Raw genomic sequence first — 23102 nt, 5'->3', positions numbered from 1 at the left:
GGTTGGAGCCGCATGTCGACAGAGCTGGGCATTGCCTCAGGAATGGAACTAATAAACTGTGTGGGCCATTCAGTGTTGTACTTTCCCTTGAGGGTATCATTACACTGCAGCTCCATCTGAATCTGCACAGGTGCAGTTCAGCATCACACATGCCATGTCCATGAACTGACAGATTTCCTTGCTGAGCTCAAAAACTCTATTGAGAATTTTTACACCAACTCAGCCAACAGACCTCAGTACGATAAGGAATGTCGGCAAACTCTGAATCTATTTCCCACATAAAAGACTGAAATTGACGGTGATTTAAACTTTTAGCTCAGATAAAATTTACGGTCTGCGTTAGGGTGATCATTACATGCTCGATTTTTAGGACTTTACCACACAGCCTTTCCTGGTGTATGATCAGTGATATGCTGTTAACTCACCGGTACAGTTCTCCTCCTGCATCTTTACTCGCATCCTGCTGACTAGTCCGCTTTTTTCACCGCACAACACAGGTGTCGTGCCAAAGTAGGTATCCCCGACAGAATTTGTTTCCCCTGTGCTGGGAGCACGCAGGGAGTACTGATGTTTTCATTTTGTGAAAAAGTGAAAAATTTGTATCGTTACATTACCATTCAGTTTGAGGGTTACAACAGAAAATGATATATTTATTGCTCACGGGGTATCAGATGGGATTATTTTAACAAACCATTAACATTTTGGCTGATAACTATTTTTATATTTTTATTCTCCTATAACTTTACTATATAAAGAGCTAAATCCTCCAAAGTTTCAGGAGTAATGCGTCATAATAAGAAGTGTTTGTGAACTAAAAATCAGCAATGTGGGATACTGTTTGTCAGTGATTTACACAGGGGGAACAAATTGTGGCAGGATCAGCCTGATATTATTTGTATCCCACTATAACTTCGTTGTATAAACAATGTGGGATACTGTTTGTCCGTGATTTGGACAGTCCAGCGTGTGCTCCCGACGGAGGGGAAACAAATTCTGTCGGGGATTCCTAGTTTGGCACGACACATGAATGTTCCCAGTTAGCCTAGCGTCCAGCAAGGAGGCTGCAGCACCACATTATGGGATCTGTAGTTTGTATATTAGGAGCACCTCATATTGCCGGGCCATGCATAACTATAATAGTATATCTATATAAAATCATCTCACGGGCCAGATACAAATCGGATTACTCACCCCCTACCCAACCCTGTGGCTAGTCACGTGTTCCATAATGTTGTGCTGTGGACATTTATGTGCTTTTTGTGCAGAGGAGCTTGTTTTGTTTTCTGTTCTCATGCTGTCCTCCCATGGGAGCCCAGCGTGAGCAGAGGTCTTTTTTTTTTACTTTCCCATTGTAGTGTATATTTCAGTGTTTTTCTGTAATGCTACCGATCTCCAACCTGTATCCCCATGTGATGTCTTTGTTGTGTGTGCATGGTGGGGGGGGGGGGGGGGGGGGGGGGGGGGGGGGATGTCCCATTTCACTGCAAGGCAACCTGCATGTGACGAATAAAGCCTTGATTGATTGATTAAATGTACGCCGGCCCGGATGTGGCCCGCGGGCCTTGACTTTGACACATGTGTGTTAAACTTTGCACTTTGTTCACAGTTCACGGTTCAGTGTGAGGTGGGACACCACAGTCAGTGCTGTTTATCTGATTGTGTTTGTCCTCTGTTTACTTGTAGTGGGACAGATGAAGAGAAGATATGGAGTTGATATACAAGGTTCTCGGCTTGGAGTGGATAGATGGCAAAATTATTTTAATATTTTTGACTGTTTCTCTACTGTTGACAGATTTTCTGAAGAACAGAGTGCCAAAAAACTTTCCTCCTGGACCCCGGGCTCTTCCTTTCATTGGTGACCTTCATCGTATCCAATCTACCAGACTCCACCTGCAGTTAACAGAGGTATGAGTCCATTCCTAAATAAAAAGTTATTATATTATAATAAAATTAAAAAACATTTGAAATTGAAAAAAAAAAACCCTTCTTTCAACCATACAGATTTCACCTGCAGCTCACTGACTAATAATAAAAGCAGAAAAATAATGTGAAAGGAAACAAACATGTGAAATGAATCACTGGAGTGCAAGGAGGCATAATTTACACCGAAGTAGACAGAGTCGTTATTTAGCTTCTATAGAAATACTTTGTATTTGTATTGCATTTAGCTTCCTCCCGTGCCCATGTGGGTAAAGTGAAGGGTTCAATAAACCTAAGAGGTTCATTGAACCCTTCACTGAACTGGTATTTATTGCTCACAAGTTTAGCTATTTAACTGAATATTAACTTAACGGCCTCATTACAGGTAGGCTAACACCTGATATAGTGACATTTTCATAACTATAGGAACTTGTCTTATTGCCAAAGCTGTTCTGAATTCCCCACTCTGCTGAATGCAGAATAAGAATATTTTATTAATCTCAGAAGAAATTAACTGTGGCCTACTAACTTAAAGCAGTTCTGATATTAAGTAAAAAACAACAAAAACCTTTTCTTATATAAATTGCAAAATATGAATATATATAATATATACTACTCCTACTTTCATCTCCGTAATAATAACCACCTTCGTCCCTCACTCACTCCACACAGTACCACCATACTTGTCAATGCTCTTGTCACATCTCGTTTAGATTACTGTAATTCTCTTCTCTATGGTCTACCTCATAAATTCTCCATAAATTGCAGTTAGTTCAAAATATAGCTGCTTGTATTATTTCCAGAACTAGATCCACTGAAGAAGACAGAGTCGTTATTTAGCTTGCATGAGGCTTGAAGCAATTGTATCATGTTTAAGGCTATATTTAGCAAACTTTTTAAATCAAATGTACACCAGTATATCCTGCATTAGAAATGAAACTGAATTAGTCCATTTAAATAAATGGAATAATTGTACATTTACATCAATGGGCAATAATCTTTAATAGTTTTTTAGTTTCTTTCTTTGAGGTTTGGACTGTTGGTTTAACCAAAAAAAAATTATCATTATCATTTTCTTGCTTGGAAATTGTTATTTACTTTTTATCTTAGTTTTTTGTTTGTTTGTTTGTTTGTTTTTTACTAAAATTCTACTGAGAAGTGAAATGATTGAGAAGTACTTTGTATTTGTATTGCATTTGGCTTCCTCCCGTGCCCATGTGGGTAAAGTGAAGGGTTCAATAAACCTAAGAGGTTCATTGAACCCTTCACTGAACTGGTATTTATTGCTCACAAGTTTAGCTATTTAACTGAATATTAACTTAACGGCCTCATTACAGGTAGGCTAACACCTGATATAGTGACATTTTCATAACTATAGGAACTTGTCTTAATGCCAAAGCTGTTCTGAATTCCCCACTCTGCTGAATGCAGAATAAGGATATTTTATTAATCTCAGAAGAAATTAACTGTGGCCTACTAGCTTACAGCAGTTCTGATATTAAGTAAAAAACAACAAAAACCTTTTCTTATATAAATTGCAAAATATGAATATATATAATATATACTACTCCTACTTTCATCTCCGTAATAATAACCGCCTTCGTCCCTCACTCACTCCACACAGTACCACCATACTTGTCAATGCTCTTGTCACATCTCGTTTAGATTACTGTAATTCTCTTCTCTATGGTCTACCTCATAAATCCCTCCATAAATTGCAGTTAGTTCAAAATACAGCTGCTTGTATTATTTCCAGAACTCAGAGGTGTGGACTCGAGTCACATGACTTGGACTCGAGTCAGACTCGAGTCATTAATTTTATGACTTTAGACTTGACTTGAAAAAATGTTCTAAGACTTGTGACTTGACTTGGACTTTTACACCAATGACTTGGGACTTGAATTGGACTTGAACCGGTTTACTTGAAAAGACTTGATATTTTACCCCAAATATAAAATTTAACATGCATATTATATAGAGATTGAAAATGTGACGTCATTCACGGGTAGAACCGCAAAGGATTCTGGGAACTCGTGGCAAGCGGTACTAGCGCACGCAGGCTTTCAATTGAAACCAGTCACACTGCGATAAAAAGAAACACAAAAATGTCAAGAAGCTGTTGTGTTATTAACTGCAATAGCTGGTCGCATGACAGCCACGGGAAGCCGACGGGTAAAGAGATCGGTTGTTATCGGATTACGTCGTTGAAGAGAAATTGTTCGAGCCATGTTTCCGAAGTAACAAAGATGCGACTGGGTTGCAGCCATTCAAAGATCAAATATAACGTCCCAGAACACTCCAGCTCACAGGTTAGTCTGCTCCAAGCATTTCCACAAAGGTCAGTCTGCTGTTGTAGTTAATGCGTCATTTTTCTTAACATAATTGGTGATATAGGTTACAAGCAAGTCTGGCGCTGAACAGAAATTGTAGCGCTATGCTCCTTTGTTTATTGTGCATAAATAGTGAATTGTCCTGACACAATATTGCGTTTCGCTTCTGTTATTATGGTACATTGACAAAAACACATACTTTTATTCACAGGATAAAACAGTTTTTTGTATCACTAATTGTCCAGTACGATTACAGCATACAGTATTATTGTCACTGCTACATTTCTGTGATGCTACCAGAAATTATTTCCACTGCTAATTAATTACCGTTGAGCTCAAAGGTCCTATTAATAAACGGTTAACGATTGTGTATTTATGACGACGATTTGTGAGACTGGTAAACTTATGATACGTACGATGGTCTTTACTTTCTACACGGTGCATTTCAAGGTCCTGCACCCATCCGTCGGTAAACTGTACCTGGGCTTGTTGCAGTGACCGGAAGTTACTAAACTTCATGAGTGTATGCACTCACTCCAAGAAGCGTATAATTATAAATATGCATATAAATATGCTAAGATGAGATAGCTGACTTCATCTAACTAGCAAATGTTTTCCAGGCTACGTTGGTGATGCAGTTTTTTTTTAAATTATATGTTTTTAAAAATATAATTTATTTATGTATGATATTTTTGTCATGCGATTTTAAAGCCGGTCCTACAAGCGCATCCAAGAATAACATGCAGCTTATCTCAGAACTGTCGGTGAAAATTATTCTTGGAGCTAGGTTTAATTGAGCTGCATTTTAAAGAGGTGCAATTTCACAATTTGTGTATATTTTCTAAGTTCACTATTTTGTCATGTGTTGAGAAAAACACAGATTTAAAAATTACATGGTCTAATATTTACATTTAGCATATAACTGCAACATGCTTTTTTTCGGGGTTTTTTTAAAGACTCGAAAGGACTTGAAATTCAAAATTTCAGACTTGTGACTTTACTTGGACTTTTACACCAGTGACTTGAGACTCGACTCTGACTTGCCTGACATTACTTGAGACTTGACTTGAGACTTGAGGATAAAGACTTGAGACTTACTTGAGACTTGCAAAACAATGACTTGGTCCCACCTCTGCCAGAACTAGAGCCACTGAACATATAACACCTGTTCTTAAACAGCTCCATTGGCTTCCAATTCACCTCCGTGTCAATTTCAAGATCCTGCTTCTCACTTACAAAGCGCTTCATAACCTAGCTCCTCCATATCTATCCGATCTTCTCCATACATACTCACCCCCGTACACTCCGCTCTTCTTCAGCTTCCCTTCTGTCAGTTCCACCTGCTCACCTGACTACCATTGGACTCAGAGCCTTTAGCTGTTTTGCCCCAAGACTTTGGAATGCACTTCCACTTGTTCTCCGGACCACACACCGTCTCACCACTTTTAAATCACGTCTCAAAACTCATCTATTTAGAATTGCATACACCTGATCTGTCTTAGTCCATTTTTACCTGCTCAGTTTTTATACTTGCCTTTAGACTTTTATGACTGTTTATGTCTAAATTTTATTTTACCATGTTTATTATATATACATATATTTTGTAGGTTAATTGGTTAATCCAAATTGCCCATAGATGTGAACGTGAGTGCAAATGGTTGTCTGTCTCTGTGTGTTGGCCCTGCGACAGATTGGCGACCTGTCCAGGGTGTACACCGCCTCTCGCCCTATGACAGCTGGGATAGGCTCTGAACGGCGCCTATAAATAAAATGTACTATTATTATTATTATTGTTATTGTTATTGCTATTGTTATTGTTATTATTATTATATATAGCCTCCTCAGAATGTATCTTGCTCCAAAAACAACAATATACTGTCTGTGTTCAGTTTGCAGAGAAATATGGAAACATTTTCAGCCTTCGACTCTTTGGTGGTAGGATTGTGGTCGTTCATGGCTACAAACTTGCGAAAGAAGCCCTGGTTCACCAAGGAGAAGACTTCGTGGATCGCCCAACTATGCCCTTATTTGAATCAATTATTGGGAATAAAGGTAGTGTTGGCATTTTCCCTCCAAAATTCCAAAAACTTGATTGAACTGATCACATCAGGTCTAATTTAATTTTTATTTCCAAAAGGTCTTGTGATGTCAAATGGTTATCCCTGGAAGCAACAGAGGAGATTTGTTCTTCACACATTCAGGAACTTTGGTCTGGGGAAGAAGACCCTGGAGTCATCCATCCAGCAGGAGTGCCAGTATCTCACAGAGGCTTTCACAGATCAGCAAGGCACAAAGAAAAAAAAACAATATAGTTACATGTTATCTATGTTTAGTATGTGTGTTTATAAAATTTAAATATAATTCACCATTGCTTACCATATGACATGTTTATAAGGTTCACAGTACTAAAGCACATGGCCTAAAAGGTTTCCTTAATAATTGTCCCACTTTTCATTACCTGTAGCTCATCACCTGATTTATGCTTTAACAAGGAGTTCTAATCAGAGGCCAAACATTAAAAACAGCACCCACTCTGTTTCTCCACTTGTTGACATGCATTATATCCTGTTCATTTGATTTTAGTTTCATTGATATAGCTCCAATTCTTTGTTAAGATTCACAATTATTTGCTGAAATGTTCTGAAACACTCGGGACATTTCCCTAATCCTTTATACCAAAGTTTATTTGACACCCTTGGGTAAGAGTTGGAGGTGCATTTCACTTGCAATTTCCAAGGTCCCCTTTGTTCCCAACTATGTATTTGAATTTTAATTTAATTAATTCATTTTTTTAATTTCATGAATGTGTTTTTTCTCCTCATTTTGCAGGCAGACCCTTTAATGCTAAGAACCTGATTAATAATGCAGTCTCAAACATCATCTGCTGTTTGGTGTTCGGCAATCGATTTGAGTACACTGACAAGCAATTCCAGTATATTCTCCAGATGTTCAATGACATTGTTCGATTACAGGGAAATTTGACAGTACGGGTGAGTGCATGTTATTCACACACTCATGTACTTCTAGTTCCAGTCTCAAACATGGATGTAAATGTGTGCTTAATCAATTTGCATATCTATCTGCTGTGATGTCCACTTGGCGGTTTTTCACCACTGTGCATTACAAGTGAAATACACTCCAGAAAGGATTATTTACTGAATGTGGATCTACAATACAGCAGTATCAGATTTACCCATCGCCTGTAAAAGCCAAACAGAACCAATTCACCCATTCATTTTCTAACATTTCCTGGTTAGATACAGTAAGGGCAACAGTTTAAGCAGAGCTGCTTGTTGCTATTTTAAAACCAATCACACCGTGATGATGAGTGTAAATCCTAATGAATGAAGCCTTAGCTTGACACCCCTGACTTCTAGCCTTAAATTAATTCACAGTTCCAAGCAAACAGCTCAAAAAGACTTTTTAATAAACTTCATTGAGCCTTTTTTACTTTGACACATTTACAAACATTGTGGCAGTGATATGTTTCACACTAAAATGTTCGAACCATTTTAAAAATGAAGAGAGACGGACAGGTCACAAAGCTGTGTGACTTCACTCTTAACTAAATTGGCCTTTTGTTTTCTTTGTTTTGTTTTGTTTTCTTGGTGCATGCCCAACTTGTGCCCTGTATAGAGGTGCCATCCAATAATAAACACACTTAATATGAAAACAAACAAATGACCTACCTAATTACCTATACATAAACTAATTCAACTAAATAATTATCCCACCTTTAAGTTATTACATTAATATGGTGGCCCTGAGAGGCCAAACGCACTGCAACAACAAAAAGGCTGCAAAAGCAGTAGGGAGGGCCTTTCTTGCAATGATACAGCTGCAGGTTTCAAACCTAAAATTCATGAACACACAGTAATAATGATCTTTATTATTGCTTATGTTAATACGGCCAGTCAATTAGATAATCTGGTTACTGTCTTCCTGCTCTGCAGATGTACAATACAATACCCTGGCTGATGAAGTGGCTGCCTGGATCACACCAGACGATATTTATCTTGACAAAGAAAATAGTTGAATTTGTAGAAATTAGGATCAAAGAACACCAGGAAAACTTTGACCCATCATCACCAAGAGACTACATTGACTCCTTTCTCAAAGAAATGGGAGAGGTTAGTGTTTTAATGTCTATCTCGATTTGCTTTAATAAAAAAAATTAATTCCCCTCTCGCCTCTGCAAGTAGTCTATCCTTCAAGCTCAGGTCCTCTACCAGAGGGCTGGGAGCTTAAGGGTTCTAACTCTAACTCTTCTGGACAGAGGGATCTGCTGGAGCCATTCACCTAACTTGGGAGTCACTGCACCTAGTGCTCCGATTACCACTGGGACCACTGTTACCTTCACTCTCCACCTTCTTCAGCTCTTCTCTGAGCCCCCGGTACTTCTCCAGTATTTGGTGTTCATTCTTTGAGATGTTACTGTCATTGGTACGTTTATCAGTACGTCTTCTGCTACATCTTCTCCTGCTTGTCTACAACTACTATGTCTGGTTGGTTAACCATCACCATTTTGTCTGTCTGTATCTGGAAGTCCCACAGGTTCTTAGCTCCGTCATTCTCAACCACCCTAGGGGGTGGTCTGTCCTCAGTGTCTGCAATGTTTCCTTCTGGTAGTGTGATCCCCTCCGTTCTGACAGCCTTACCTCTCTGAGAGGATTTAGGTCTATGCAGAACATCAGTGTGGACAGTGCATCTCCTTGGTAGATCCTGTTGGTCTCTAGTGTTGTTCGCCACATCCCCGTTGAGTTCCTGATGAAGGCTCTTAGGGTCCTGTTGATCTTGCACTGTTACGGTGCACTCGGTGCAGTGACCCCGGAGCAAAGCAAGTGGCTCCAGCAGATACCAGGAACAACATCCAAGATCTCTGCACCTTTATGGGGGCGAGAGGGGAATTTAAAAAATTTTATTCTTTACTTTACAAAACGTTTTGATAAGATGGTTTGTATTTATATTGTGTACATAATCAAATATAACAATTTTCTCTTGTATCATTGATAGAAGGAAGATAAAGATTCTGGGTTTTATCTCGAAAATTTGATGGCTTGCACAATGGACCTGTTTGGTGCTGGAACTGAAACCACAACTACTACTTTACATTGGGGACTTTTATATATGATCCACTACCCTGATATACAAGGTGTGTCAGGGTAATATCTATCAGGGATAAATATTTGTGAGCTTAGTCAACTGTGCACAACACTTATTTTCCTGTTTTCTGTGTGTGCAGAGAAAGTCCAAGCTGAGATAGATGCTGTGGTTGGTTCATCCAGGCAGCCGTCTACAAGTGACAGAGAAAACATGCCGTTCACTGATGCAGTTATTCATGAAATCCAGAGAAGTGGAAATATTGCCCCACTTAACATACTTCGCGTGGCAAACAAGAACACAGCTCTGGATAAGTACTCAATCCCAAAGGTACACAATCAACCAGTAACAAATGTTTGCCAGTTAAAAAACAACAACTCTGAGATAATCAGATGTGTCAAAGGTACATACTAATAATGGATTGCATTTATATAGCGCTTTTCTAGACACTCAAAGCACTTTACAATTCCACTATTCATCCACCTTTCCCTCATCCACCTGCTGAGCTCAGTGGAAGCTCCGCCATAGCCACCACCAAACAACTGAGTTATTTTTACATTTTACACATCGGCCAGCTTCTGGCCAGTCCACCACCTTTCGTTGTTTATACTGTTACAAAAAAACGAATCAACAAACACACACACAAAAAACCCCATCGGCCCATAAAAACAAAAACTCCCCATTGGCCCACCGGGCAGATGCCTGCTATGCATGATCTGATGGCCAGTCCAGCTATGGCTCCAGGAGGTTTTTAGCGTACATGATGTGATCAGCTGACCTGCTCTTCTCTGTAGATTTACACAATTACACAACAAGTGTAGATGTGTTTTTTCATCTATCCTGGCAGATGTCTATCCCCCTACACTTTATACAGAGTTGCTATAAAGTTTAAATTCAGTGAAGTAATCTAAGCATGATCATCTAAAATGCAAAGTCGCTGCTACACTTGATGTAACCTAAATCAGACCAGGAGCACCACAGCTACTGTGCACCAGTCCAACACAGTGCTTTACTGTAAATTCAGCCCTGTAATGCAAACTAACCTGTTTATCCTGCACAAAACTACCCAGTATTTCCATGCAACATTTGAATAGCACAAAGTTAATATAGGTTAGTTTGTTTTGCAGGACATTTTACGACAATGAAAATACATAACTTATCAAAACATATCATACAAAGTTCCAACATGTGGTTAAAATAATGACATTGCATGTAAGCTTTAAATTTTCTGTTTAAGCGTCACTGTGCAGTCTCCAGCTTTAAATCTAACCTCTCTTCCTCATCTCCTGTCGGGTTTTTCTTCCCAAATCTTTATCCATCTCCCAGTGAAGTTAGCTCTCATTCTCTTCTCTCCCTGTGAAATCCATCAACTTGACCTTTAGCTATGAACGCACTGTGCGAAAAAGTGCACACAAACAGCTTGTGTGTTTTCTGATGTTTGCTGAGCTAATAGAAACTGTCTGTGAAGGAAACTTAAAGAAGTCCAGACGCTTTTCTTTTCAGGCTACTTAGACTGATAGAAACATTGATTTTTAAATTGCATGCAACTTAAAAAACACTCGCTTCATCCATCCTCCTTATCTGTAGCACTAGCTAGATGCTGAAGTACCACCAACACAACATACAGACACCTGCCTTATTAAAGTTCCGGCCAACTTTAACCCCTGAGTATAAACGTTATAAATGATAACACTGAACGTAAAGTAATGAGCATTTTCTGAACACGTAAGGAGTAGAAAGTACAGATATTTGTTTAAAAATGTAGGGAGTAAAGTACAAAGTTGTCAGAAGAATAAATATTCAAATACAGATACCTGAAAACTAGACCAGGTGACCCTGAATCCCCCCTTAGTTATGCTGCAATAGACATAGGTATGGGGGATTCCCATGATGCATTGAGTTTTTCCTTTCCAGTCTCTTTTCTCACTCACTATGTGTTAATAGACCTACGTCTAGCCTACGTCTATTGCAGCATAACTAAGGGAGGATTCAGGGTCACCTGGTCCAGCCCTAACTATATGCTTTAGCAAAAAGGAAAGTTTTAAGCCTAATCTTAAAAGTAGAGATAGTGTCTGTCTCCCGAATCCAAACTGGAAGCTGGTTCCACAGAAGAGGGGCCTGAAAACTGAAGGCTCTCCCTCCCATTCTTCTTTTAAATACTCTAGGAACAACAAGTAGGCCTGCAGAGCGAGAGCGAAGTGCTCTAATAGGCTGATATGGTACTACAAGGTCATTAAGATGAGATGGGGCCTGATTATTTAAGACCTTGTATGTGAGGAGCAGGATTTTGAATTCAATTCTGGATTTAACAGGAAGCCAATGAAGGGAAGCCAAAACAGGAGCAATATGCTCTCTCTTTCTAGTCCCTGTCAGCACTCTTGCTGCAGCATTTTGGATCAGCTGAAGACTTTTCAGTGAGTTTTTTGGACATCCTGATAATAATGAATTACAGTCATCCAGCCTGGAAGTAATAAATGCATGAACTAGTTTTTCAGCGTCACTCTGAGACAGGATATTCCTAATTTTAGAGATGTTGCGCAAATGGAAGAAAGCAGTCTTACAAATTTGTTTAATATGTGCATTGAAGGACATATCCTGGTCAAAAATGACTCCAAGGTTCCTCACAGCATTACTGGCGGCCAAGGTAATGCCATCCAGAGTAAGAATCTGGTTAGATACCATATTTCTAAGCTTTTCAGGGCCGAGTACAATAACCTCAGTTTTATCTGAATTAAGAAGCAGAAAGTTAGCGGCCATCCAGGACTTTATGTCTTTAAGACATTCCTGCACTTTAACTAATTGGTGTGTGTTATCTGGCTTCATGGACAGATAGAGCTGCGTGTCATCTGCATAGCAGTGAAAATGTATGCTATGTCTTCTAATGATGCTGCCTAAGGGAAGCATGTATAATGTAAACAGAATTGGTCCTAGCACTGAACCCTGTGGAACTCCATAATTAACCTCAGTGTGTGAAGAGGACTCTCCATTTACATGCACTAATTGGAGTCTATTAGATAGATATGATACAAACCACTGCAGTGCAGTACCTGTAATACCTACAGCATAATGGTCAACAGTCGAATGCTGCACTAAGGTCTAGAACAGGGCTGCCCAATCCCAGTCCTCGAGAGCTACTATCCTGCAGCTTTTAGATGCATCCCTACTCCAACACAGCTGAATCAAATGAATGGCTTGTTATCAGGCCTTTGCCAAACACGATGGCATGCTGAAGAGGTAATCAAACCATTTGATTCAGCTGTGTTGGAGTAGGGATGCATCTAAAAGCTGTAGGACGGTAGCTCTCGAGGACCGGGATTGGGCACCCCTGGTCTAGAAGGACAAGCACAGAGATGAGTCCACTGTCAGAGGCCATAAGAAGATCATTTGTAACCTTCACTAAAGCTGTTTCTGTGCTGTGATGAACTCTGAAACCTGACTGAAACTCTTCAAATAAACCATTCCTCTGCAGATGATCTGTTAGCTGTTTGACTAAAGCTGTTTCTTTGAGCAGTTTTGTAGGAATGGGGTCTAAAAGACACGTTGATGGTTTGGAGGAAGTAATTATTGAAGTTAACTCAGAAAGATCAATTGGAGAAAAAGAGTCTAACTTAACATCAATGGTACTAAGAGTAGCTGTAGATAATATTACATCTGTGGGATGATTATTGGTAATTTTTTCTCTAATGATAAAAATTTTATTTGTGAAGAAGTTCATGAAGTCATTACTAGTTAACGTTAAAGGGATGGTTGGCTCAAAAGAGCTCTGACTTTTTGTCAGCCTGGCTACAGTGCTGAAGAGAAACCTGGAGTTGTTCTTATTTTCTTCAATCAGTGATGAATAGTAAGATGTTATGGCTTTGCGGAGGGCTTTCTTATAAAGCAACAAACTATTTCTCCAGGCTAAATGATGATCCTCTAAATTTGTGACACGCCATTTCCTCTCCAGATTACAAGTCATCTGCTTTAGGGTACGTGTTTGAGAATTATACCACGGAGTCAGGTACTTCTGATTAGAGACCTTAGTTTTCACTGGAGCTACAGTATCCAGAGTCGTACGTAGTGAGGAGGTGAAATTATTAATAAGATAATCGACTTCTGTTGGGGTAGCGTTCAGATAGCTGCTCTGCTCTGTGTTGGTACAGGGCATTGAAGATGATAACAGTGGGTAAATTATATTCTTAAACTTAGTTACAGCGCTTTCAGAAAGACATCTGCTTTGATAAAGTCTACTTTATCAAAGTAGATGTCTGGTTTTTTTTTTTTTTTTTTTGTCTGTAAGTAATGAACAAAGAACAGTTACAACTCAAATACTCAGATACTCAAATACCAAGTGTATTAGGGGGGTCATAGGGGGTCATATGATTGTTGGGTTTTCTCTGTATCTATTATTGTACGATCTACTGTTCAATAAAAAGCGCCTTGAGGCGACCGTTGTTGTGATTTGGCGCTATATAAATAAAATAGAATAGGATAGAATAGAATACAATTGAAAATTCTAGTTACAGTAATAAAGTTAGTTTGTTACTTCCCACCTCTGGAAACACCCTGACACGGGAGCATAAGTAATGAACAAAGAACAGTTACAACTCAAATACTCAGATACTCAAATACCAAGTGTTGATGCTAAAGAACTGTAGCCAATGGGAAGTTCAAATCCTGCAATTTGAACAAATGGTATTTTTCAGGGCACCAAGATCTTGGCTCCATTGCACTCTGTTCTACATGATGAGTCTATGTGGGAAACTCCACATTCCTTCAACCCTCAACACTTTCTGGACCAGGATGGAAAATTTAGGAAGAGGGAGGCCTTCATTCCCTTTTCTGCAGGTTAGTCATCAGTTGCAATCTGTTAGGATGCCTGGGTCGTTGACCCAGGGGTTTTGAGTTTATTATATTATTTATACTTTCTAGTTTTTGGTTTCTTTCAGTTCTGTCTTATGGTTTATGTCTCTGTCTTCTTTAGTTGCTCTGTCTCCCCTATCACCTGCATCCCCTTGTCTAGTTCGCGTCTATGTGTATCCTAGTTCCTATATCCCCGTGTTCAGTCAGTGTTTGTGTCTGCCCTGGTCCCACGTCTCTGTTCCCTTTGTAGTGCCTGCATGTGAGTCTGTGTCTTTGTTCAGTCTGTGTTATGTGTTTCCTGTTTTACTTTGAAGGTCTCTGTCTTTTCTCAGTGTGTTCAGGTTACGCTTCTTTGGTCTCGTCAGTTCTGATTTGCCCCAGCTGTGTTTCCCTCCTGTTACTCATTTCCTGATTGCTCCCTCTGTGTATTTAAGCCCTGTGTTTCTTAGTGTCTGTGTCGCGATCTACCGTTTATTTTGCTGTGTGTTTTGTCAATCCGCCGGTGTTAGTTTATTTTTGACCTTTTTTCCCAGTTATGTTATGTTTGAGTTCAGCATTAAAGCTGTTTTGGTTTAAGTTCTGTCTCCGGAGTCTGCACCTTGGGTCCTATTCCTGTCTGCACACAGCCACACCTAACACAATCCTTTAAAACTCTGGTAAATGCTGTTTTAGGCAGAAGTTTAAAAAATGCTACATGTTGCTGCTTATGGTCAACTTTTTGTATATGTAACATTTTATTTTGATTATTTGTAGCATAATCATATTTACACTACTCAATACAGTGATAAAGTAGATACAGATTAGCAGATACTCTGCTGCTTGTTCCTTGCATTAAATTGTGTGCTTTTAAATGTTCTTGTACTTTATTTGTTGATCTAAATGAATACATAACTGTTATAAGCTGTGATTAGCGTGGAAACCCAGTAAATTATGTATTTCAAACATGTAGTCTTGTGTATTCTCAGGTAAGCGTGTGTGTCTTGGGGAGCAGCTGGCCAGGATGGAGTTATTCCTGTTTTTCACCTCCCTGCTGCAGAAGTTTTCAGTTACTGCACCTGCTGGAGAGAAACCCAGTCTGGACTTCATTTTGGGAGCCACACGCAGTCCCAAACCTTATCGCCTCTGTGCTGTGCCACGTTAGAGCACGAGTTATCCTCAGCTGAGCATGTCTGTTTCTCTGTGCTCTCAATTACTGTCTTCTGCTATTGTTTTTGATGCAATGCATAAAGAATATCTGCTTTACTGTTCTCTCTGTCTATCTCTAGCGCTCTAGTGTAAGTAATTAATAAGTAATATATATTTTAAATTGAATTTGAACGTATTTTAATTTTGCACGATTTTTCTGAATAAATATGGACTCACAAATAAAATAATCCTGATGCAATAAAATCCACAGACCATTACAACCTCTCAAGGGAATCACCAAAACGTCGTACTTATGATATTTTCTCTGCACATTGGATTTGTTGAACCTGTAAATAATTTAGAGATTATTACACACATAAAATACTTTTTTCAAATGATCACTTACCAAAAGAATGAAAATCTGAAAATAATAGCAGAAAACCAGCAAATCTTCACACAAGTCCATCTTTGAGATGATGGACTTTTGAAATTTTCTTCTTTTATCTATATAATTTTTTAAATGGTTCTCCGTGAGAGAAGTTAAACAGCTGAGATGCCTTCCTCACCTGTATAACTACTGGTCAGTGCACCTTATTGTCCTTCCTTGTCTATGGAGATTCAGTACAGCATCTTGTAACTATTTTTTCTTACTGATACTTTGTTTATGCTTTTGTTGTTGAATCTCACGTGTAAAGGAGATTTCAATCTCAATAAATTACTTCATAAAAATACCCATTTGCTATTAGAAAAGGATACTTTTTTTAAACGAACTGCCTTTGCATTCAGTTATGTGAAAAAGAAACGTTTCACAGGACACTGCAGTACTTTAAAAAACAAAAACTATCTTTAGCAACAGTAACTTTAAATATTTTCATTCTGTATGACTTGTCTCTCACATAGTTGTAGAGAAATGTTGGTCCACTTTTAATAACTCTTTGTCATCTTCCATCCCAGACAGTAAGCAGACAGAAGCAAATCATCATGTCCCACTAGCTACAAGTGCTATGTTGATAATAGAATAGAATAGAATAGATCTATGTACAATGAGATTGAAAGAAACTTCTGCCCAGTGGAAACATGCAAAAAAAAGAAAAAGAAAAAAGAAAAGGTAGAAGTGCACAGTTCTCCGGTGCTAAGTACATACTCAAGAATAAATATGGATTTTATATATACAGTAATATATAACATTGCACATGTTACATATTGCAAAGTGATTAGGATTATGACTGGATTCAACTTTATTGTCATTACACAGCTATGAATACAGGGTAACGAAATACAGTTTGCATCTAATAAGAAGTACAAGAGTAGTAAGTGCAATAAGAGCAGATTACATACAGATATGTTAAGCAAATATACAGATGTACTACAGGCAGCTGTACGGATATACTAATATATACAGATAAGGGTACTACAGTGGCTTGCAAAGGTATTCACCCCCCTTGAACTTTTCCACATTTTGTCACATTACAGCCACAAACATGAATCAATTTTATTGGAATTCCACGTGAAAGACCAATACAAAGTGGTGGACACCTTATCCCTGACCTGTCTGGTGTGTTCTTTGGACTTCATGGTGTTGTTTCTCCCAATATTCTCTTAGACAACCTCTGAGGCCGTCACAGAGCAGCTGTATTTGTACTGACATTAGATTACACACAGGTGCACTCTGTTTAGTCATTAGCACTCATCAGGCAATGTCTACGGGCAACTGACTGCGCTCAGACCAAAGGGGGCTGAAAAATTACCCAAACAAAAATGTTTGGAATCATGTATGATTTTTGTTCTACTTCTCACGTGTACAACACTTTGTATTGGTCTTTGTTACGGTCGCTGACCTCTAGTGGCTCTCCCTCTGTAGATGAGTTGTTTTTCTCCTTTTCTTGTGTTGCAGGTCTGCCTCATGAGCCGCAGCTGAGGTGTGTTCCAGCTCGTCAGCCACGGCATATAGGCTGCCATCCTAAACTGCCACACCCCCTGCCATTTTCCCCATGTTTGCCAGAGCTGTGAGCTGTAGAGTTTTGGGCAGCGGGCCTTAGTGTGTATGTGTGTGAGAACTTACCCTCTGTGAACTTTGGTTTTTCTTTCTTTTATTGTGAGCGAAGGTGTGCCCTTATTGTGATAATTAGTTTGTCATTGTGGAAGCAGGTAGGGGTTCTCTGCCATTTTTGTTTCACCTGTTTTCTCCTGGTTTGGTTAGACAGGGAGCTCAGCCATTGTATTTTGTTTTTGGTTAGTGAGTACTTGGTTTTGATTTCTAGCTAAAAGGGGGTGTTTTGTTTATTGTTTTGGCCTTGGAGACCCTGAAGAAAAGAGCTTCCCTGTGTTTTTGTACTATAGTAGTTTTAGGCAATAAATCTTGTATACTGACATCTCTTTCTCCAGTAGTTCATGTGTTCCCTTTCACTTTGTGTTACCCCTCACTCCAGTCGACACTCCGTTCATTAAGTGGGGCGTAACATAAGTGGGGGCTGGTCCGGGATTATTTGGGTTATGGCACAGTTTAGCCTGGGTGATTTTATAGCTAGGCCTGCATTGGACCAGCTTGATGCATGTCGGAAGGAGGATTTGTGTGCTGTTGCCGCGCATTATGAAATCCTTGTGGCCAAGTCCATGAAGAAGAGCGAGTTAAAGGCTCTTGTTGTCAGTGGGTTGGTTGGGCAAGGCGTGTTCCCCTTAGAGGTGGACTCGGGGGATGCCGCGTCACTCCTCGAAACCTCTGGTCATCCTCAGGTTTGTGCTGAGGAGGGGGCGGGGACACCTACGGTGGTCAGACCAGGTGAGGGAAAGCCACCAACCTCTCTTCCACGGTTTGAGCCCTTCTCTGTCGAATCTAGTAATCCCAGTGTTAGTGCACGCGTAAAGGTACGTTTAGTTCGTCTTGAACTTGTGAACTTGAGGCCAAAGAAAGGGAACGTAAGGATGAGCTTGAGTTCAAGTTGAAGTGTCGGGAGCTAGAAGCTGAGACATCTATTAGGTTGCGTCAACTGGAGTTGCAAGCTATCAAATTGTCTCCTGAGCCTTCTGCTCCACCTACAGTGAAGGATGAAGACAACAATAGCAATCCTTCAGATAATTCTCTCCCTGCTCCTGCACCTCCGGCATTTGATGTGGGCAAAAACATTGCCCTAGTTCCACCATTCAGGGAGACTGAGGTGGAGGCCTATTTTAATGCGTTTGAGCGCATTGCTATGGCGTTACATTGGCCCAAGGAGGTTTGGTCCCTTTTGCTTCAGTGCAAATTAATTGGTAAAGCACAGGAAGTATGCGCAGCTCTCACTATCGAGGACAGTCTTGTGTATGACAATGTCAAAAGCGCTATACTCAGAGCCTATGAGTTGGTGCCTGAAGCCTACAGGCAGCGTTTCAGAACCCTGAGGAAATCCGCTGCTCAAACATTCCTTGAGTTCGCAAGGGAAAAAGGGACACTATTTGATAGGTGGTGTCAAGCAAGCAAAGTGTCAGAGTTTAACGCATTGCGTGAACTGGTATTGTTGGAGGAATTCAAAAACTGTGTTCCTGATCGTACAGTGCTGTACCTGAATGAACAAAAAGTGGCCACTTTGCAGGAGGCAGCTGTCCTGGCAGAAGAATTTGCTTTAACGCACAAAAACGTGTTTGTGGGTAAATCCGAATCACACTATCGTGAGCGACTGGAAAAGGACACAAAGCCTCAACAACCTAGGGGTTCCTTGGGTTCCAAGTCTGATAGACAATGTTTCTACTGTCACAAAGTGGGGCATATAGTTTCTGAGTGTTTGGCTCTTAAACGTAAACAAGTGCCCCAGCAATTAAAACAAGCCAAAGGGGTTGGCCTAGTCAAGTCGCTGAGCTCCCCCCCCCATGTGACCATGAGTGAACCTGATAAGTGTTTTAAACCCTTCATTTTCGATGGTTTTGTCTCCTTAACAGGGTTTCCCGGGGATCAAAAGCCCGTGAGAATACTGAGGGACACGGGTGGCTCGCAGTCATTTCTATTGGCCGACGTTTTGCCAGTCAGTGATGAGTCATCTTGTAACGCTAGTACAATAGTGCAAGGTATTGGGATGGCCTACATACCTGCACCATTGCATTGTGTTCATGTGCAGTCGAGGTTAGCCTCTGGTTTGTTCAAGGTTGCAGTAAGAAACTCATTTCCTATTCAGGGTGTTGAGTTTATAATGGGAAATGATATTGCTGGGGACAAAGTACTCCCTGTTCCTGAGGTGGTGGATAAACCCAGCTGTATCCCGGAAGAGGACGAGCTGTTGGAATCCCACCCTGATGTGTTTTCTGTCAGTGTTCTTACCAGGTCGCAAGCTCGGAAGCTGGAGGAAGTGAACCTAAGTGAGACTGTTCTTGGATCGGTTCTAACTGGGGACAGAGAGCCAGCTGCTAGCCCTTCTAAACCAGCGCTCGATGAACAGGGTCTGGCTACTCTGTCTGAGGTTCTTCCTTTGCCGGTCTCACGTGAGTGTTTGAGCCAGGCTCAGGAAAAGGATGAGTCACTCGCTAACTGTTTTAAAGAGGTAAGCGAGTTAGCAAACAATAAAAAGGCACACAGGTTTTATCTTGAGGATGGGTTACTGCTAAGAAAATGGGTCTCAAGACCTGCATTACAGCAGGAAGGAGGTGATGAGGGTTGGGGGGTGGTACGCCAAATAGTCATTCCTAGGGATTACCGGGGTGGCATATTGCAGCTTGCGCATGAACACCCATGGTCAGGTCATTTAGGTATTACTAAAACCTATGACCGCGTTCTTCAGCACTTTTTCTGGCCAGGTCTGAAGAAAGACGTTGCCAAGTTCTGCAAAACATGCCAGGTTTGCCAAATTGTGGGTAAACCTAATCAGACAGTGCCACCTGCTCCTCTTAAACCCATCCCGGTAGTTGGGGAGCCTTTTGAGCGTGTTTTAGTGGACTGTGTGGGTCCTCTACCCAGAACAAAAACGGGTAATCAGTTCCTCTTGACAATCATGTGTGCCACAACCCGTTTTCCTGAAGCCATACCACTTCGAAAAATCACCGCTCCCACTGTGATTAAGGCTCTACTTAAATTCTTTTCAACATTCGGTCTGCCTAGAATTGTTCAGACCGACCAAGGCAGCAATTTCCAGTCAAAACTGTTCAAGCAGACATTACAATCACTTGGTATCAGACACATCCCTTCCAGCCCTTACCATCCCCAGTCACAAGGTGCACTAGAAAGATGGCACCAGACCATCAAGTTGATGATGCGAAAATATTGTCTGGTGACTGACAAGAACTGGGATGAGGGACTGCCATTCCTGCTGTTTGCAGCTCGTGAAGCAAAACAGGAGTCCCTTGGTTTCAGCCCTGCTGAATTAGTTTTTGGGCACAGTGTGAGAGGGCCTCTAAAAGCCCTGAAAGAACAGTTTTTGTCTGATGTGCAGCCGCAATCAAATGTGCTTGAGTTTGTCACGCAGTGTCGGGAACGTTTGTACCATGCTTGTGCAATAGCTAAGAAGTCTCTGTCAACAGCCCAAGGGAAAATGAAGCGGCAGTATGACCGGAAGGCAGTGCAGCGTTCTTTTAAACCTGGTGATCAGGTACTCGTGTTGGTGCCCACATCTGGTCCGTCTCTGTCAGCCCAATTTGCGGGACCATATGTGGTAGAGAGCAAAGTCAATGACACAGACTACATCGTTCGCACTCCGGATAGGAGGCGTAAAACACGGCTCTGCCATATAAACATGCTGAAACTGTTTCACTCTAGGGAAGACGACCGCGAGGGCTCCATCTCACTCATTTCTGTGCCCATAAACCATGATGATGGTTTGGTGAAGGGTAGTGAAGGTCAGCAGAGCGGCAGGCTTGCAAACTCAGAGGTTCTTGGTGCCTTAGACACGTACCTCTCCTATCTTCCTCATGACGAGAGAGACGATGTGAAAGATCTGATCCAAGCGCACCCTAGTCTGTTTGGGGATGTACCGTCTAAAACCCCAGTGTTAAAGCACGACATTGACGTGGGTGATGCGTGCCCTATTAAGCAACACGCATACCGGTGCCCCCCACTCAAGAGGGAATTAATGAAAAACGAGGTACAGTACCTGCTTGGAAATGGTTTGGCGATACCTAGCCATAGCTCTTGGAGCTCTCCATGTCTGCTGACACCAAAGTCAGATGGTTCTCCTCGTTTTTGTACTGATTTTAGGAGAGTAAATGCAGTCACAGTCCCTGACTCATACCCATTGCCTCGCATGGAAGACTGCATAGACAGTATTGGAGCCGCCACCTACATAACAAAGCTAGATCTGTTAAAAGGGTACTGGCAGGTTCCTCTAACTAGCAGAGCCTCTGATATTTCAGCATTTGTTACTCCAGACTATTTCTTGCAGTACACAGTGATGGCGTTTGGCATGCGGAATGCACCAGCCACTTTCCAACGACTTATGAACCTTGTGTTAGCAGACATTCACAGTTGTAATGTGTATTTGGATGACATTGTGGTATATTCTTCTTGCTGGACTGATCACGTGAGTACTCTGAGGGATGTTTTTGCTCGTTTAACCCAGGCTTCCCTAACTCTGAACCTGGCAAAGTGTGAATTTGCCAAGGCGGTAGTGACATACCTCGGAAAACAAGTGGGACATGGCCAGGTGCGCCCCGTGAATGCAAAGGTGGAGGCCGTACTGAGCTACCCGGTGCCCACCACCAGACGGGAGCTCAGACGCTTCTTGGGTCTGGTGGGCTACTACAGATGTTTCTGCCGGAACTTTTCAACAGTGGTGGCTCCCCTAACTCGTCTGTGCAGTCCAAAGGAACCCTTCGTATGGACTGCTGAGTGCCAACATGCATTTGACTGTGCCAAGTCTCTCCTTTGCAGTGCCCCTGTACTGGCTGCTCCCGACTTCAGCAAGGCCTTCAAGCTAGAAGTGGATGCAAGCGCTACGGGCGCTGGAGCAGTACTGTTGCAGGATGGAGTTGATGGCATCAGTCACCCGGTTTCCTACTTCTCAGCTAAGTTCAAGCCTCATCAACTCAACTATTCCACCATTGAGAAGGAAACCCTGGCCATGTTGCTTGCTCTGCAGCATTTCGACGTGTAAGTGGGGTCAACCACCACCCCTGTCATGGTTTATACTGACCATAACCCTCTGGTATTCCTAAAGCACATGTACAATCATAACCAAAGATCGATGAGATGGGCGTTGCTTGCTCAGGAGTATAACATAGACATCCGACATCAGAGAGGTGTGGACAACGTGGTGGCTGACGCACTGTCCAGGACCCAGTATTAACCCCTTAACCCCAGTAACGGACCTGGTGGCAGTTGTTAAAGGTGTCTGTTTACTGTATGTGATATTTTATGTGGGGGGGTGTTACGGTCGCTGACCTCTAGTGGCTCTCCCTCTGTAGATGAGTTGTTTTTCTCCTTTTCTTGTGTTGCAGGTCTGCCTCATGAGCCGCAGCTGAGGTGTGTTCCAGCTCGTCAGCCACGGCATATAGGCTGCCATCCTAAACTGCCACACCCCCTGCCATTTTCCCCATGTTTGCCAGAGCTGTGAGCTGTAGAGTTTTGGGCAGCGGGCCTTAGTGTGTATGTGTGTGAGAACTTACCCTCTGTGAACCTTGGTTTTTCTTTCTTTTATTGTGAGCGAAGGTGTGCCCTTATTGTGATAATTAGTTTGTCATTGTGGAAGCAGGTAGGGGTTCTCTGCCATTTTTGTTTCACCTGTTTTCTCCTGGTTTGGTTAGACAGGGAGCTCAGCCATTGTATTTTGTTTTTGGTTAGTGAGTACTTGGTTTTGATTTCTAGCTAAAAGGGGGTGTTTTGTTTATTGT

At 41.2% G+C, this 23102-nt stretch overlaps 1 protein-coding gene across 1 annotated transcript; it reads left to right on the top strand.

Moving 5' to 3' along the window:
• The first annotated feature begins 1617 nt into the window (after positions 1-1617).
• LOC112430356 (cytochrome P450 2J2-like) lies at positions 1618-16048 on the top strand. The gene is made up of 9 exons (XM_024798576.2): positions 1618-1905; positions 6140-6302; positions 6388-6537; positions 7080-7240; positions 8204-8380; positions 9264-9402; positions 9493-9680; positions 14036-14177; positions 15158-16048. Exons 1-9 carry the CDS (start codon positions 1705-1707, stop codon positions 15331-15333), a joined length of 1497 nt encoding a protein of 498 aa, XP_024654344.2. The 5' UTR covers positions 1618-1704; the 3' UTR covers positions 15334-16048.
• The last annotated feature ends 7054 nt before the right edge of the window (positions 16049-23102 follow it).

Source organism: Maylandia zebra, linkage group LG23 (assembly GCF_041146795.1).
Source record: "Maylandia zebra isolate NMK-2024a linkage group LG23, Mzebra_GT3a, whole genome shotgun sequence".
Lineage (NCBI taxonomy): Eukaryota > Metazoa > Chordata > Actinopteri > Cichliformes > Cichlidae > Maylandia > Maylandia zebra.
This window is presented reverse-complemented; position numbering and strand designations above follow the sequence as displayed.